This window comes from Phocoena sinus, chromosome 1, assembly GCF_008692025.1.
Source record: "Phocoena sinus isolate mPhoSin1 chromosome 1, mPhoSin1.pri, whole genome shotgun sequence".
NCBI lineage: Eukaryota > Metazoa > Chordata > Mammalia > Artiodactyla > Phocoenidae > Phocoena > Phocoena sinus.
The window spans coordinates 120,499,430-120,518,458 of record NC_045763.1 but is presented as its reverse complement, the minus strand read 5'-3'; the positions used below and the strand labels follow the sequence as shown (position 1 = coordinate 120,518,458).

Below are 19,029 nucleotides of genomic sequence, written 5' to 3'. Positions count from 1 at the left end.
ATTCCTTCTACGAGGCCACCATCATCTTGATACCAAAACCAGACAAGGATGTCACAAAGAAAGAAAACTACAGGCCAATATCACTGATGAACATAGATGCAAAAATTCTCAACAAAATACTAGCAAACAGAATCCAACAGCACATTAAAAGGATCATACACCATGATCAAGTGGGGTTTATCCCAGGAATGAAAGGATTCTTCAATATACGCAAATCTATCAATGTGATAAACCATATTAACAAATTGAAGGAGAAAAACCATATGATCATCTCAATAGATGCAGAGAAAGCTTTTGACAAAATTCAACACCCATTTATGATAAAAACCCTGCAGAAAGCAGACATAGAGGGAACTTTCCTCAACATAATAAAGGCCATATATGACAAGCCCACAGCCAACATCATCCTCAATGGTGAAAAACTGAAAGCATTTCCACTAAGATTAGGAACAAGACAAGGTTGCCCATTCTCACCACTCTTATTCAACATAGTTTTGGAAGTTTTAGCCACAGCAATCAGAGAAGAAAAGGAAATAAAAGGAATCCAAATCGGAAAAGAAGAAGTAAACTGTCACTGTTTGCAGATGACATGATACTATACATAGAGAATCCTAAAGATGCTACCAGAAAACTACTAGAGCTAATCAATGAATTTGGTAAAGTAGCAGGATACAAAATTAATGCACAGAAATCTCTGGCATTCCTATATACTAATGATGAAAAATCTGAAAGTGAAATCAAGAAAACACTCCCATTTACCATTGCAACAAAAAGAATAAAATATCTAGGAATAAACCTAGCTAAGGAGACAAAAGACCTGTATGCAGAAAATTATAAGACACTGATGAAAGAAATTAAAGATGATACAAATAGATGGAGAGATATACCATGTTCTTGGATTGGAAGAATCAACATTGTGAAAATGATTCTACTACCCAAAGCAATCTATAGATTCAATGCAATCCGTATCAAACTACCACTGGCATTTTTCACAGAACTAGAACAAAAAATTTCGCAATTTGTATGGAAACACAAAAGATCCCGAATAGCCAAAGCAATCTTGAGAACGTAAAAAGGAGCTGGAGGAATCAGGCTCCCTGACTTCAGACTATACTATAAAGCTACATTAATCAAGACAGTATGGTACTGGCACAAAAACAGAAAGATATATTAATGGAACGGGATAGAAAGCCCAGAGATAAACCCATGCACATATGGGCACCTTATCTTTGATAAAGGTGGCAGGAATGTACAGTGGAGAAAGGACAGCCTCTTCAATAAGTGGTGCTGGGAAAACTGGACAGGTACATGTAAAAGTATGAGATTAGATCACTCCCTAACACCATACACAAAAATAAGCTCAAAATGGATTAAAGACCTAAATGTAAGGCCAGAAACTATCAAGCTCTTAGAGGAAAAGAGAGGCATAACACTCTGTGACATAAATCACAGCAAGATCCTTTTTGACCCACCTCCTAGAGTAATGGAAATAAAACAAAAATAAACAAATGGGACCTAATGAAGCTTCAAAGTTTTGCACAGCAAAGGAAACCATAAAGAAGACCAAAAGACAACTGTCAGAATGGGAGAAAATATTTGCAAATGAAGCAACTGACAAAGGATTAATCTCCAAAATTTACAAGCAGCTCATGCATCTCAATAACAAAAAAACAAACAATCCAGTCGAAAAATGGGCAGAAGACCTAAATAGACATTTCTGCAAAGAAGATATACAGGTGGCCAACAAACACATGAAAGGAGGCTCAACATCATTAATCATTAGAGAAATGCAAATCAAAACTACAATGAGGTATCATCTCACACCAGTCAGAATGGCTATCATCAAAAAATCTAGAAACAATAAATGCTGGAGAGGGTGTGGAGAAAAGGGAACACTCTTGCACTGCTGGTGGGAATGTGAATTGGTTCAGCCACTATGGAGAACAGTATGGAGGTTCCTTAAAAAACTACAAATAGAACTACCATATGACCCAGCAATCCCACTACTGGGCATACACCCTGAGAAAACCATAATTCAAAGAGTCATGTACCAAAATGTTCATTGCAGCTCTATTTACAATAGCCCGGAGATGGAAACAACCTACGTGCCCATCATCAGATGAATGGATAAAGAAGATGTGGCACATATATACAATGGAATATTACTCAGCCATAAAAAAGAAACGAAATTGAGCTATTTGTAATGAGCTGGATAGACCTAGAGTCTTTCATACAGAGTGAAGTAAGTCAGAAAGAAAAAGACAAATACCGTATGCTAACACATATATGTGGACTTTAAGAAAAAAAAAATGTCATGAAGAACCTAGGGGTAAGACAGGAATAAAGACACAGACCTACTGGAGAATGGACTTGAGGATATGGGGAGGGGGAAGGGTGGGCTGTGACAGGGCGAGAGAGAGTCATGGACATATACACACTACCAAACGTAGTAAGGTAGATAGCTAGTGAGAAGCAGCCGCATAGCACAGGGAGATCAGCTCGGTGCTTTGTGACCGCCTGGAGGGGTGGGATAGGGAGGGTGGGAGGGAGGGAGATGCAAGAGGGAAGAGATATGGGAACATATGTATATGTATAACTGATTCACTTTGTTATAAAGCAGAAACTAACACACCATTGTAAAGCAATTATACCCCCATAAAGATGTTTTAAAAAAATGTATAGTATAGAGCTATAGCTTTCAAGCCTTTTTGATTATGATTTATAGTTAGAAATACACTTTACCTAATGACCATGTTCACACACATATATGGATAATTAAAGCAAAAATTTCGGAAAACAATGTCTAACTTTCTTCATGCAATGTAATTAGATATTTGACTATTATCTTCTATTTATTTAATTTAAAGCATGAGGTCATAATACACTATATTGACTTTACAGTTCCTGATCAACAGTTAAAACCGTTTAAAACAAGTAATTTCAAATAAAAAGGAACTTTATGAGCATCATATTTAATTCCAAATTTAGAGCTTTTCTTACAGCTTATGTGATGTTCTTTATTTTTAGCTGGGATTCATGCCTACCCCTTAGGCATTTGCATTTACATATTAATTTATCAGCCCCTTGGGTCCTGAGAGGATGAAACACAAATAAAATTAATTTTGGTGAAAATAATCCTTGAATGGTGGGAAGCAGGAAAATGTTGAAGGGGAAAGCGTGACAAATCTAACCAAGGATGAGTGACTTGGTGGGGGTGGTGCTCCGAAGAATTACCTAACCTAGTCATCAAATAAAGATCAATCAGAATACCACTTATAGAATTAGGGGAACTTGGGGGGTAAAATCTAGTAGATAGAATCATGTAAGGTATTTTGTCTCTTTCATCACTCAGCTCAGGGGTTATTGCCTCCAAAAAAATCTTCCCTTGTGGTGCTTGAAAACACAATATCCTGGACCTGCCTCTATTGCTCACTTATATCGTACTGATATGATGTTTGGGGATCTTGAGAGCAGAGAGTACCTTCTTCTTTGAACTCCTAGCATCCACCTGAGTGCCTGGCACATCATAGGGACCCATGTACATGTCCCCTGAACTTCTCTAACACTGTTTCCTCCACTGTGAAACAACGTTGGGCTATATGATCTGCAAAGGCCCTTACAGTCCTAACAATCTACGACTTTGACATATCTGAACTAGCCCAAGGCCCTCTGCTTCATAACAAAGCCCACATCTTTGGTGTGGTTCGTTCAAAATTATGTGTTAAAACATGAATGATTTGTGCACAGTTTAGGGACTCCTCTTGCCCTGGCAGAGTAAGTGTTCTGATAAGAGCAGTTGGAAGCCTAATGCAGCAGCGCCTGCAGCAGAGAAGAGATTCCAGCCTCCAACTCCCACACAATTGCTGCTGTTCTCCAGCCTGTAATTTCCTCTTAGGCTCTGGATTGGTCCACAGAGTGACAGAGGGCTGGGAAAGAGCCTCTATATATTCCTCAGAGAAAAAGGCAGTCCCAGACGGATTTGAAGTTTTCAAAGACTTGCTCTGCTGATAAGGACTTGTGCTCAAAGCTGAGGACCTAAGCCATTTGCCAAAATGTGCAAAGGACTTGCAGCCTTGCCCCACTCATGCCTGGAAAGGTGAGTTATTTTGACTTAAGAGGTAGAGATAAGGAGAATCTTCACTCAGGGGAGGATACTCAGAGGCAATAGAGGGCCACTGTAGTTTGTGGCAAAACAGGTGGTTGATTATAGACTGGGAATTGCCTCCTCTCTGTTAATGGCAAGGTTTTGAAAGATCTGAGCTAGCAGACTGATGCAATATGAGATATATCATACATCATTTATATCCAGAACATCATTTCCTCTGAGGAGATGCCTACTTTATAAGCTCTTGTTCAGACTCAGAAGTGTATGGTTAAGAGCATGGATTCCAACATCAGACTGCCTGGGTTTGAATCCTGGCTCCATTACTTACTATTTGTGTGGTGTTGGACAATTTATTTAAACTCTGTATCTCAGTTTCCTTACTGGTAAAAATGGATCTACTAAGTATCTTCCTCACTAGCTGGCTATGAGGATTGAATTACTGTATGTGAAATGCTCAGAACACTGTCTGGCACATATGAGAAATGTGTAAGTGTTAACCTTTATTAATGTACATGGAATAAGAAAGGAAGACTGAGATTTGCAATGAGGCAGAGAGGACTTCTCATTTTTCTTTGTATCTGGATACCATCAGATAGAAGGAGCTGGATTGCTGGATAGAAGACAGCCCTTGGGACATAGACATTATTTATTAGCTATCATTGTTCTTTAGATACAGAGGAGCACCTTTGAGGCTCTGTGGTTGTCCTCAGACTGGACAATGTTCTGGAGGGAATCCTAAGTATCTAGACTAAGTAAACAGGAGGAGAACAAATATCTGACTTGTTAGAAAATTTAACCCAGAAATCCTACCTGATGCAGAGAATTAGGGATATTTCTCCTCTTCTTAGTTCTTAAGAATGAATTTGATTAAATTTTGTTTGATCCTACACTATTTAAAGGAAATAAAGGTGATCCTTGTACAGCCTAACTTCATCCCTAAAGGCACTGTCAATGTTTGCCTAAGAAGGTTGTGTTGTTCAATGGATCTGTACTTCTGTCTCTTACAAGTTCAGGTTTTCTTTTTGATGACTTCAACCCTAGAAATAATCTCAAAATGATTTTTAAAGAGATAACATCCTAGCAAAGGAATTTGTCTCCAACAATACTGTCTAGTGACCAGAAATAAAGACCTCTCTCACTTTGTGCTGTCAAAAGCACAGATTATTTTTAAAAGATGTATATATTTTTTAAAAAAGTAAAGTAGGACTTAAGTAACTAGACTAGGACTAGATTGTAACTAGGTGGGCAATATTGGCCATTGGATCATCCTCGGGGGGGAGACAGGTTTCAGTGCTGGGTACTGTTTATCAGCCTATCTTTCCCCCTAGAGAAAGCATGAGAAACAGGGGGAATACAGGGGTGAAAGGCAATTCCTTGAACATGACAATGCATAATTTTTTCCATTTCCACTTTTACAACTCTGCGAATTGCAGATTTGACTTTTACAACAATTTTAACCCATGTCTTTAGCCCACTTATTGTTTGAAATCATGTACTTTCATGTAATGGGTAAATCTTAACCTTGTTAATTGGTGAACTATTGCCTCAGAATGATTGTTAACATCGGTCTGCCAGTCATTTTGTGATCCTATGACCCGCTGCTTGGCATTTAGTGAAAAAGCAAGAAATGTTTGTTGAAAGTTTGGCATTGTTACTAATGTTGCCCGATTTGTTTTTGTAAGTATGCATAATGTTTACTGAGGCACATGGATTGCACATTTCTTTCATTGATTCCTATAACTGTTTCATATCTGATTCACTAATTCACTACCAACATTGCTATTGATTCACTTTACAAATCTTTTAATTCACAGTAAATTCTTCTGCTCCAGGATATAACTAATGTTCACACAGTATATTATAGACTGACCAAGGAGCAAGCTCTTTTGCATAGATTGCCTGAAACTTTTAAGGCATATGGTAGAATCCTGTGATTATTGTGTCCTATTACATTTTTTTTCATGATCTGTTACCATTGCAAATATAGTCATACTTCCAATGACTGTAACGAATGATTTGGAGAAGTGGAATTGTAGAGCTAGGGAGCTGTTAGCACACTCTCATGGAAAGAACCTAAAACTGTCCACTCCAAGGGAAAAATGATACTTGAATAAATCCTTCCAAACCTGCCTTCCTTGGCTCTATTCATAGTGGAAAGAACACTGGTTACGGAGTAAAGAACAGACTTCGTTTTGTCATTAACTAATTTGTGTCCATGAGCAAGTGATTTCACTGTCCTGGGATTTTATTTTCTTATTTAGTAAATGAATGTTGGATTAGCTGTTCTCTAACATCCTTTCTAATCATAATATAGTTTAAATAAAGTGAAATACACCTGGTTTCAGTGACTAGCGAGAGATGCAAGTAAAGGAAAATTTTTCCTAATTTATTTCTCTCTAAAAGTTTGGGAGCCAATTAATGAAAATCGTCAAGAATTCAACCCTGTGTTGAAATCATGGCTGTGGCAGAAGGAATATACTCAGTGAGAATCTGACTTCCAAGAAAACAACATTTACTTCATGTAACAGGAGTTTTGGAAAATAGTCCTTTCTCAATGTTTACGGAAGCATTAAGCCAGAGTCAACTTTGACGTATTTGTAGAAACTATTGTTTTACTATTTATTTATATTTTTAAGACTATTGCTCATTAAAACTCAAAGTTGACCTCACATTTTTTATATATTTAAAGAGACCAATAATCCAAATATTTGGGCAATAAATGGCCCCCACCCCACAGTTTTTACCTTCTAGCCTATTGAAACCTGTGCTGTATGGGTGGGAATCTTAGAGTCAATGGAAAAGGAAAGAGTTGAGTCAATTGAAAGTCTTCTTTTTACCAGTGATTTTCCGCTATGAATTTTAGGCTTCTTTTTAAAAATTCATTTTATTTTAAGTGTCTTGAATTTCTCTGAACAAGTTTAATTTTTAAAGTAAATATTGCTCTTTGGAAAAAGATGGAAGTCTTCTGAAACAAAGAGTGTTATCATTGTGATTCCGCCAAAGCTGTCACCATTACATAAAGCAACCAGTGTGATTATTATTGTTTTTGTCCATCGGGGTTGACCACTCCTGATACCAAATTTACAGTCTCTACTAAACTAAAAACGGGGAGTAAAGGAGTAATGAAGACAGCTACCGACAAAGAATTTTCCCTGGGCTGTTAATAAAGTGTCACAAACTCTTCTACAGATATCTGACCTACATCTGATTTCTGTTTAAAATTATAAAGGCTGCTAGTTGTGGAATGTGTTTAATCCATAGTTCACACAGGGGCTTCTGGCCACCTCAAGTGTGTGGCCATGCTGGGAATTTCAGGAGCTATAGAAAGTAAATGGAGAAAGTGATGTTTTGTTTTGTTGTTTATTATCATTTTACTAAACATTCAATTTTTCCCCATCTTCTTCAATTTATGTGGGTCTAAGTATGGATAATTTAGAGTAGAAAAGTACCTAATCAACTAATCTTGTAAGGTTGTCAAGCCACACAGAAGCAACAAACAGAGTGGGTCAAGGCTCCTGAGTCCACAGGATTAAGTAAATACAGCTTTTTCCAAAGGCATGAGCACATCCTTGGACCAGTTATAGAGAAAAGATAAGCACCTAGTGAATTAAAGACTGTAGCAATGAACTTGAATAAATGATCAATGAATCAGAATGGACACAGGATCATCAAAGAAGCCTAAAGAGATAGTAGGGTTTGGGATCATGCTTTCTGGGAACAAGTATGAATTTGAAGCTTTCTATTGCTGATAGAGAGTCTTGTGACATAATTGCAAATATTTCAGTGAAACCCTGCAATCTTAAGGAAGTGAATAAACTATTTAATAAAATAGCAAGGGGATGTTCCTAAGAAAAACCTTTGTTTCAATTCTTACTGATGAAACAATTTCTATTGTTTCTCTGGATTGCCTTTCCAACCTCCATACTTGCCTTAAGCATAAGGGTGAAAGAACTCTCAGGGAAATTTCAGTCCACGTAAGGAGATAAATAAGAAGAAAGTAGCCCTCCGTGTTGAGATCCACTATAGAGGAATAAATACACCAAGTGCTAAGAAGCACAAAAGTGGGGGGAATGGGTGGGGAGCTCCTAGAGTTTTGGGTAGCTATGGAAAACTGTAAGAAGTCACAGGGGATGATGCTTATGAACTAAGCCTGAAAGGACTGAGGAGTTGGTCAGGTCCAGAGAGGAAGAGGAAAGAGAAGGAAGTCATCCCAGGCCAAGGGGCACGTCTGCATGTGCAAAGGCTGGGAGGTGAGAGGGGATTGATGTTATGACATCTTTGTGCAGTCTGTATTGTCTCTCTCATGCAAGCAAGGAGGGAACTTTGGATTTCCAGCCACAGTTAACTTCCCATGCACCTCGTCCTGCATACTGTTTCCTTGGAACTTGTCCAGTGCCCATCTACTCCAGCTGTGAGGATTGAAAAGATGTGTTCATGAAAAAGATTTTCCCCCCTTTTGTCTAAAGACTTCAATTACTAAAAAGACAATCTGTACTTGGCACGTAGTAGGCACTTAAATACTTTGTCAAAAGAATGCACAAATATTTATTATAGCAAGTGGAGACAGACCTGCTTCCAGGTTGTCCTGGTGTTTTCTCTGCTTCCAAAGGGATTGAGAAGGACAAGGGCAGTGACTTTTATGCTACAATAGGATAAAGAGTGTATGTTGCAAAATAAAGAGGACTTCCTGTTTGGGGGGCAGAGTGGAAGAGACTGGGAGAGGAAGAAAGCTTTTCTATAATTTCATCAGGAAAACCTTGTTAAAGAGGTGAGTCTTCTTTTGCTTCTAATGCAAGATGAACCTCATGAAATTATATCACTTTGGCTATTTCTCATGCAGTACTGTCCCAGCTTCTTTAATGACTTACATTCTGTATTCTGTTGCCTCTTCCTATTATTTCTTTCATTTACTCTGAGCTATGTTGAAACACCAGATATCAATTCAAAACGCTTTTAGATCCCAGAATCTTAAGTTTGGAAAGCTAACCTGAAAGGTTATCTAATTTGTTTCTCCTTCTTTAACAAGGACTACACACTATTATGGGATAGATGCTATCTAGGGAGGGAGTTTATATTTCTGGGGTTGTGTGTTAATGGCTTTTGTCTGTCCTGCTGGCCAGAAAGCAAAGAAACTAAACTTTAATTAGTTCAGTCAGGATCAATCATTAGTAACAGGAACCAGAATATGGCTGGAGGCCAGAAGATAACAGGTTCCTATCTCTTTCTTCCTTTAAAGTTCATTTGAATGGAGTCTCAGATAACATTAAACCTGCCCTCTATTTTAAAGGCTGAGTCACCCAGAGGATAAAGACAGTGAAAGCCTGATTGTTTTTCACTGAGAAAGTAGCTCCTAAGATTACACATTTTAGAGATATTAAAGAAAACCCAGAGTAAGGAAGGATGTAAGTTCACAGTCTATCCCCTGCCTTAACATCAGCAATGTGGTGCAGTGAAAAAAACATGGAGGTGGTAACTCCATCTCTATTACTTCCTTAGTTGTATAAACTCCAGAAACTAAACCTCTCTGGCTTTCATTCCTTATCCATAATTGAGGATATTTATCTTGTTGGGGAGAGATGCTATAAAAAATAAATGAAATAATGTATATAAGGTAACTAGTGTTTAGTAGGCAGACCCTTATTAAATACTTAATTTCCTTCCATCCTTCTTTCCTTCTTTATAGGTAGTCAGAAAAACAACATTTACATTTCAGTTATGTGCCACGGCTTTTTTTTCCCCCAGAGTATCAAATGATTTAATTACAAAACTTAAGCCACTTATTAATTATTCACCTTCTAAAAAACACAGACATGAGAATAAAATAAACACACCCAAGACTCACTAGCCCTTGTAGGATAGGAAGAAGCCTTGGACAGAGAGCCTGCAAATGTGTTTTCCGTACATCTAAGTCTACATTTTCTCATGCATTCTAAGGTCCCATGTTTTGACACCTTACAGGGGAGAGGAAATGGAAGATACAAAGAGTCATGCACAAGAGGGTCACAAAGATCTGAAAGCTATTTGCTGCTAATGACTTGTACAACTCTGAGAAAGAGTATCAAATAAGCATTGTCCAATGTTTACTCCTGGCGAACCTTTAGTGTCATTCTTTGAAATTGCATCTTTGGGACTGGTTATGTTCCTTCATTATAGCTTTTGCTTATCCCCACGCACAAACCCTAAAATTCACACACAGTTTCTAAGTTCAAGTACAAAGGTTCGTTTCAGGACAACCCCGAGTTGAGGTAGTGTTTCTTAATATATCTGTAGTGTCTACTGGGGGTCATCCCCTTGGACAGGCTGGCCAGACGGCAGCACGACGTGGGGCCCACATGGTCAACTTTCCTACTGGCCCACTTGCTCCCTAATTTATCTGGACACCGCCACACAGTCTACGTTGCATCTTGAAGCCAGTGATGACCTTGGCCTGTCTTCAATCTGAAGTTGTACTCTTATGTAACTGAATCCAATGCTTCACCGTTAATTCAATGGAGCTTCCAAAACGTGTCAGGTCTATTCTTAGGAAGCATCCTGGGATGGGGCTGGAGGGTCCTGGCTTTCAGGCTCTGCGGGGGGTGCTGGCACAGCTTCTTTTCTCTGGGCCGCCAGGAACTCATGAATTGCTCGTTCTGTCTGTGGCCTGAAGATGTGGTTTAGCCTGGGATCCACCATCTGGTAAATAATTCTGTCCACTCCAGCTTCCAGCATGCCTGACTATACCACCTCAGACCATTTCGCAATTGGTTTTTGTTCATCGTAGGATTCCATTCCTGCTTCTCCAGATGTGTTGACACAAAATTATCCACATTCTGCCTCAGGTTTTGGTAAGCTGGCTTGGTGTCCACGTCTGCCAGGCAGTCCCGGCGAAATCTGTCAATCAGGCCCCGGTTCTTGAGCTGCTCCAGGGTGAGCGCTATGAGCTGCGGGTGTCCAGGAAGCAGTGAGGCCGGGTGGATGGGGCCGCCACCCACCATGCCGGTGCCTCCACCTCCCCCGCTGTCTGTCATGGCTGCGCCCCGGGCCCGCGAGGGGAGACCGAATACGGCTTCCTCTCAAGGACAGAGGGCCTGGGTCCCGTGGAGGTGGCAGAGAGGCCAGAGAAGGAGGCGGCGGCAGCAGCTGCAGCGGCGGCAAGTTCTGAGGCAGCAGAGGTGGTGGGAGAGGTGGTGGAAACCCTGTGCCACGGCTTTTGATAAAACATTTCTTTTCATCCTTCCTCATCATAGCCTCATTAAAAAAAAATAATGATGATGAGTTTGTATAATAATACAGTATTTTTACAATTTTGCCCATAATTCTTTCAGCAAGTATCCCGTTTAAAAGCTCTTTACAAAACATTAAAAGACATTAAAAACCACGATTATACTGAAAGATGAACAATTCTTTAATATCCTTAAATATTCAGTAAGCATCCAAATATCTTCAATGACCTTTTTGCAGTTGGATTGTTTGACCCCTCAGGGTCCAAATGAGGGTCACACATTTTTTTTTGGACTACTGTTAAATTTTATTATTAGACTGATAAGAACATAACCAGTCCCAAAGATGCAATTTCTACTTCTTTCTACAATTAATTGGGTTCTAGTTATGGAAAACCACTTATTGCAAAAGCACTTTAAGGTCCCAGAGAGACTGAGAGACCAGTGTCTTCTATCTGGTGGGGGCACTTTAGCCATCTTAATTTGGAGCTGCTTGGTAGAGTGTGGTGAGGCATCCACGGTTCATAAACAAGATGAACTGAGGGGTTTGTCTCCAGTGCCCTTTCACCCACCTTTCACATCCCTTAAGTGACTGCAGAACCACCGGCTCCTCCACATCAAATCATGTTTACTAAGATCCTACTGTGTGCAGCGCACACCATGCCTGGAGCTGGAAGCCGCTGGGGCACAGATCCTTTTTCTGCTTTTTTACTTCACAACAGTGAGGAGACTAAGCCGTCTTCCCTGAGGCACTGTTGAACAGATTCACATGCAATCACCCTACTCTTTTAAAACTGAAAGAGTAGGGCTTCCCTGGTGGTGCAGTGGTTGAGAGTCCGCCTGCCGATGCAGGGGACACGGGTTCGTGCCCTGGTCCAGGAAGATCCCACATGCCGCGGCGCGGCTGGGCCCGTGAGCCATGGCCGCTGAGCCTGCGCGTCCGGAGCCTGTGCTCCGCAACGGGAGAGGCCACAGCAGCGAGAGGCCCGCGTACCGCAAAAAAAAAAACAAAAAAACAAAAAAACAAAACTGAAAGAGTAACCCCAAGTCACCACCCAGGCACCAACACCACATAAACCCCAGGGTCACACACTGCAATTGGTCCAGAGCCTCTTATATCTTTCCTAATCAATGGGCTTCCGGTCTTTTATTTCTTTTTTCCTTGCAATTTATTTGTAGAACACAGAATTTTTAGATTTAAGTATAAAAGGCTATGTAACATGTGCAAAAGGTGCTGGGTGGGGAATCCAGGGTCCTGAGCTGTAAACTTGCTTCTACTAAATAGCAGAGGGTGAGTTATGAGTCACTTCCCTCCCCAGGCCTCATTACTGTATTTGTAAAAGGTGAGAAATTAATTATATGATCCTCTTCACTCCTTCTAGCTCCACTACTTCATTGTTCTTGATTTGGACACCGTGTACTCTGAAGAAAGATTGTATTTTTATTTTAATTTTCCAGCTCTTCCCAAGTCCTACAGGAAGGCCCAGAAACTAACTTCTGGATGTAGCTTGAAAGCAGTGATTAAAAGTGTGAAATATTCTTCCAGTCACTTAGGATCTCAATGGACTAAATTCAGTACCCAATACGTCTTTAAAATGCTTGTATGAAATTCAGAATAAACTCCCAGTTTGTGAAAAACATGTATTTATAAGTAGTGGAAGGTGACTCTTTTTATTTTGGCAAATTCCATGCAAGGAACAGATGGTTTCAGTTTCTTGTAAAATTCGAGGGTGAATTAGGTTCAAAGATCATGGATTATAACAGTCTATGATTCTTGTACAATTGACCCTTGAACAACTCGGGGCATTGGGGGACCAACCCTCCTTGGAATGGAAAATCCACTGGCTCCTTCGTATCCATGGTTCTGCATCTGCTAAATGGTGTGGTACTGTAGTATTTACTATTGAAAGAATCCACATAGAAGTGGACCTGTGCCGGTCAAACCCCTGTTGTTGTTCAAGGGTCAATGTATTTTGTTTACAGTTAATTTAGTTCTCTCTTATCTCAAGAGTATAACTTCCTTGGGGGCAGGGAGGAAAAGTGAAATAAAGACACAGACATGCCTCACCTTGGGTGGGCAGTGCCCGCCTTGACTGCTTTCACACTAGGTCCCGTGTTTCTTCAGTCGGTGGAAACTGTGGTCCGCCCATGCCCTTCTGAATGCTGCCCAGAAGGAGACTCATCCATCAACTTAACAGTGAAAGAGTTTCCATCCTTGAGGCTGGAATAAGAAGGGTGAATTGGGGTTTCTAGGCTTTTACCTAATTAACCAATTTTCATCTACCAGTTGAGTAGATACTGGAGTATAGACAATTCTCCAAGTGGCGTGAAGACTGCCTCTGACTACATGAATCCATGTCAGACACAAATATGCACAGTGACTGCAATTTCCGACTAGAATGAGGACATATATCTTGCCTTTAGACCAGGCATTAGAAATTGGGTCTTTCCTAGAAAATCTGTAGATGTGGCCAGCCTAAATCATAGGATATATGCACCACCAACCCAACTAATGCACATGCAACTTCGAGCTTACTCACCCTGACCATCGTTCTCCTGGGAAGTCCAGACAAGGTATTTCTTTGCAAAGCATTCTATTCAGTTGCCATGCTGAGATAAAACACCTTGCCCTGACTTTTTTTTTCTCCTTCCAAAAGGAAATATTTCAGGGTTGAAAAGATTCAGCTAAGCAGTCTTTGAACACTTTGGACAGTAGATACTTGATAATCAGCTGGCTTCACAAATAGCAAATAAGGCTAAGACCATTATTCTGTATTCTACATGCTTTCCTTTCTCTTTTCCAACTGCTTTCCCAGACACTTCTCAAGACAATACCTAACCCATCTGGACAAAATGTCACTCAGATTCCTAAATTTTACATTCTAGAAAGTTGTGGGAACTATCATATTAGAGTCTGAGGAAGATATGAAACATGAAGTAAAGTACCTGAAAAACATGTGAAGTGCTCTTCTGCGTAAGTGCTCATTATTGGTACTGAAGTGTGTGGAGCCGTTTTTGTCAAGCTACTACTTTTTGATATTTTTTTGTGCAAACCATCTGTTTCTCGATGAGGCACTTGTCTGTGGGGATTCAGGAAGTTTAGAAAGAATCAAGATGTCTCATTAACAAAGTAGTTTGTTGTATTTTGGTAACATTTTAAGTAATAGTTTACAAGAGATACCTGGGTCTACAGAAACATGGGACTGAATGACCTGTGCACTGTAGGGTAAGGTCAACAGTGCATGTCACACTGAAGACTTTCCCAGGACAGCCCACTATCTAAGGTCTGGTGCTTTCTGGATAACAAGCCTTCAGAGTATCGGACTTTGTTTCTGAATCCCCCAAGTCTAAAACAGTATGTCACTTGAACAAACACACATGCATACATGTGCACATGTACACACACACACACCCCTGATATTTTTTATGACTTGGAAAAAAGATGGACTGTTTGTTGAAATCAGAGATTCACACGGACAGCTTGAAAGTGTCTGAGCTGGCTAGGAGGAAGCAATTTTTTTTCATATAGATGAATGTGGATCAATGGGGATTTTTTTCCTCCCTTCACAGGTTGAATTTTATACTTTTCCTTTAGCAGGCAACAGTGAAGAAAAGAACTTTCTGTAAGTTGAGATTTTCTCAAAATTGTAATTTGATAGTTCAAAAAGCCTTTAAAAAAGTTTTAATTGCCCTCTAACATTTATCTTCCAGATCCTCTAAGAATAACTTAACCTTTGTCTCCCTTCCTGGTTCAGACAGGGCCCTGATGTTTGCAATTATGCTGAAATGTGAGTGCAGATGGCTGGGCTGCAGCTGAGGGAAAGGAATATGTAACTCTCATTAGCTACTTATTTTAATATTTTATTAAATGGATACCAGTTTAAGAGCATGAAAAAGACAAGATTAGCAAAGACAATTGACAATTGTGACAATGTAGAATTGAGTACCTAGCACAATTCTGGTCACACACATACACACGATAAAGGTCGGGTGACTCGAAATCATAGATTCTGCCCCTTGAGATGGGATGTGATTTTTTTTTCCCCTTCTCTAAGGTGACCAGCTTAGAATCACAGAATGAGAACAGGATCAGTGTCACAGACGAATTCCTTCTCTTATAGATGAGAAAACATGTCCAAACTGTTTGGTGACTTGTCCAAGACCACATAGCTGGTTAGAGTTGGAGATAATGCAAGGTCTCTGGATTTCCATATCACCTTCATTTTATTTTACCTGGTGATCTTTAATTTATGAATTTTGTGTCGTCGCTTTTAAGATATTTATTTTTCCATAGACACCATCTTTCAAAAGGTTTTGATTAGGAAACAAACAGTAGTCTTTAAGAAAAAGAATGATTTTGAACAAAATTTCTATTTACCAGATGCCTGCAACTGCCAATTACAACATCTGAACACATGAGAGAGGTGTTGCATAGTAATTAAGAGCTCAGGAGCTGAAGTGAGATTGGGTGTGACTCCTACCACTGTCATTTACTGGATGATTTTTGGGCAAATCACCTAATTTCTCTGTGACTCAGTTTTCCCATCTGCAAATGAGAATAACATTTATACCTCCCTCAGGGTTGTTATAAACACTAAATAGGGTTATGCATTATATGGGTTGAGTAAACCATTTAGTTAGCTGGAGAACATGTACTTTTTCTAAGTGTGTGATGTTTCTTAGTTATTTTCATGTTGGGATACCCTTGCAGCCATGTCTCAGAATGGGGCCAGAGCAGGAAACTGGAAAGCATCCCAAACTACCTTCATCTCCCTACAGAGTTAAACAAGACATATGGAAATGAGACTCAAATGGAAGGGCCCATTGCGTGGAACATTAGAAAGCAAATGAGAAAAATAGGTGACAGGAAGCAGGAGAGAAGGGGGATCACAGATAACCCCTCTGAGCCTGGGTGTTGACAGAATAAATGGACTATTGACAGAATTTGGTAGCCTAAAGGGGATATTCTTTTTAGGAGTAGGTAATGAGTTTTTTCCTCTGAACTCAGGTCTTCTCCTTTAGGAATTCTTAGGTAATGTCAAGTCAGAACACCTTATCCTGACTTTCCTGATAGTTTTATAGTTACTAAATTAATTTTATTTCAAAAAAAAAACCCAACTGTAACTGCGAAATGCAAGACTCTAGGGAATAACTCCTAGCTAGCTATGCCATGAAACCGAAGCCTATAGGATGCTGTGTCTGGTTTGAGCTCCTGGGGCTAGGAGAGAAGGAGAAAGATTAGAAAAGAATAGCTGGTCTAGGGAGGAAATTCAGAAAGCTAAATGCTGAAATATAGACCATTCAGTAAAGGTGAAAAGAATTGAGATTAGCTGTCAACTGAAAATAGAAAAGTAGAATGGGGATGAGAAGACAGTCTGACTGCCTTAAGTCTATTTTCCGTAGTGAATCAAGGCTGAAAAACAGAAGCTAAGAGAGGATATATTTGGTTCCGGTTGCTGCTGTAACAACTGCCAGAAGCTTAGTGGCTTAAAACAATGCACATTTATTCTCATATAGTTCCGGAAAGTAGAAGTCTAAAATGGGTCCTAGGGCTACATTCTTTCTGGCGGGTCTAGGGAAGGAGTCATTTTCTTGCTTGGTCTAACATCTGGAAGACAGCTACATTCCTTGTCTTATGGTTCCATCCTTGATCTTCAAAGCCGGCAGTGTAGCTTCTTCCAATATCTCTCAGTCTGCTTCCATTGACACATTGCTTTCAGACTCTGACCCTCTTGCCTTCCCCTTACAAGGACCCTTGCAATTACATTGGGCCCACCCAGATAATCCAGAATAATCTCTCTACCTAAAGATCCTTAACTTTATCACATCTGCAAAATTCCTTTTGCCACATAAGGCAACATATCCACATGTCCCAGGGATTAGAATGTGGACATCTTGGGGAGCTATTATTTAGCCTACCACTAATGGAGACATGAGAATGTAACTTCTGTCATGTGACTCGCTCCCCCTCTCCTCCTCTGCCTGTTTCTATGCTCTGCAGGCCATTCTTCTGTCATCTTAATTGAAAATTTCTCAGGTGCAGGCTACACCTCAAAGGGTTAACTAGATACTTTCCCTATAGAAGGCATTGTTCTTCCCTTCTTTTTTCTGTGGGACTTCCCTAGCAGGCTCTCTGGGCCTGCTTCCCCAAATTCTCGGGTCTTTTTTCTCTTGCATTTTATAGCTGATGGTCTCCTATCAGCTGTGATTTGCATCTGCAATACATAAAGTTACATTTGCATTTGTCTAAGATTGCTATGTGTTCAATCTAGAGGAGAGAGCTCAGTTCAAAGACAGCTGCTTTGCATCTTTCTTGCAGCACAGCAGCTAGGTGACCATCTGCTTGGTTCTTGGACCCTGTCCCCACCCAGAACCCAGACTTCTAACTTAGTAACTCCTATCCCAATAACCACACAATTGGAAGAATCCCTGTTCACCAAGCCTTGATGTGTGAGTGCCACAGGTCAGAATTCATTGCTCATTGGGAGAAAAATGAGAGAATGCTATAAGAATGCTGGAGAGAAGTTTCCAGCATTGCATGGAATGCAATGACATATGTATTGACCTGTGACATATGCATGGACCTTGAAAGCATCTTTGGAATTTTTAGAAAAACATATTAGGAAGATGGGGACTTCCATATTAAACTTTTGGAAGGATCCCTGGGGAGCTGGGAGAAAGACAGGAAGAGAGCAGCTGCTTTGGGATCCAACCAATACCCTCTCCTCCTTGCTCACACAGGATTCCAACCAAATCATACATCCCCAAATCTCAACCCTTCTGAGAAGCTTTCTCTTTTCTCTTTCATGGAGAAGCTAACAATCCATCCCTTGAACTCTCACAGAACTTTTTCATTGTCCCTGTATTTCTTAACACTTCTTAACCAACTTCCCTCAGATTCAACTTTGGTTAGGTATTTGACATTATCTAATTTAATTCTTAGTCTAACCCTGCAAGGTAGATGTTTTCAACATTACTATTTTACCGATAAAGAAGCACAGATAAGTTAAATATCCAGCCCAATGTCAGACAATACACTCCACATGCCTGAGTTCTGGGGTGCCAATTTCAAACCTGGGACTCATTCTATCTGTCATAGCTGCATCCAAATAAAACTATGTGTGTAGTTGGCCCGTCATCCCTGGGGGTTCTGCAGATTCAACCAACCAGGGATCAAAGGCATGCGAAAAAAAATCAAGAAAGCTCCAAAAAGCAAAACTTGGATCTGCTAAGGGCTGGCAACTATTTTGATAGCATTTACATTGTATTTACAACTATTTACATGGCATGCATATTGTATTAGGTAGTATACATAATCTAGAGATGATTTAAAGTACATAGGAGGATGTGTGTAGTTATATGCAAGTACTACACCATTTTATATGAAAATAAAATGTTTGAGCATTTGCACGTTTTTATATCCGTGGGCAGTAGGGGTCCTGGAACCAATCTTCTGAGTACACGGAGTGACAACTGTACATATATCTTCTTTATAAAATGGGAACTACTTGAGGTCTGGAACAATCGCTTATTAATTTTGTAAAGCACTCCCCATACTATCTGGTACAGTGCCTGACAGTGGTTGCTCTATTAGAGTCTGATAAGTGAATGGATAAGTGAATTTATGAAGCAATCAATAGATAATTCTTGAAAATAGAAATCTTGAGAATAATAAGGTATTGTTACATTATGTTAAGGGAGGGAGAGAAGAAATGGTTTGAAATA

General features: G+C 39.9%; 2 protein-coding genes across 2 annotated transcripts in view; one reads left to right on the top strand and one right to left on the bottom strand.

Annotated features, from left to right (window-relative positions):
- Window positions 1-3,917: 3,917 nt before the first annotated feature.
- The window catches only part of RGS5 (regulator of G protein signaling 5), a 52,690-nt gene continuing 37,578 nt past the window's right edge, over window positions 3,918-19,029 (top strand). The window contains exon 1 of the mRNA XM_032645065.1: window positions 3,918-4,096. Coding sequence (XP_032500956.1) covers window positions 4,053-4,096 — 44 coding nt within the window. The 5' untranslated portion in view covers window positions 3,918-4,052. The remainder of the gene's footprint in view (window positions 4,097-19,029) is intronic.
- On the bottom strand, window positions 10,625-11,112 carry LOC116759733 (biorientation of chromosomes in cell division protein 1-like). Its single transcript, XM_032643792.1, is given in 2 exon segments — window positions 10,625-10,827; window positions 10,830-11,112. Coding segments are annotated over 2 exon segments (486 nt in total).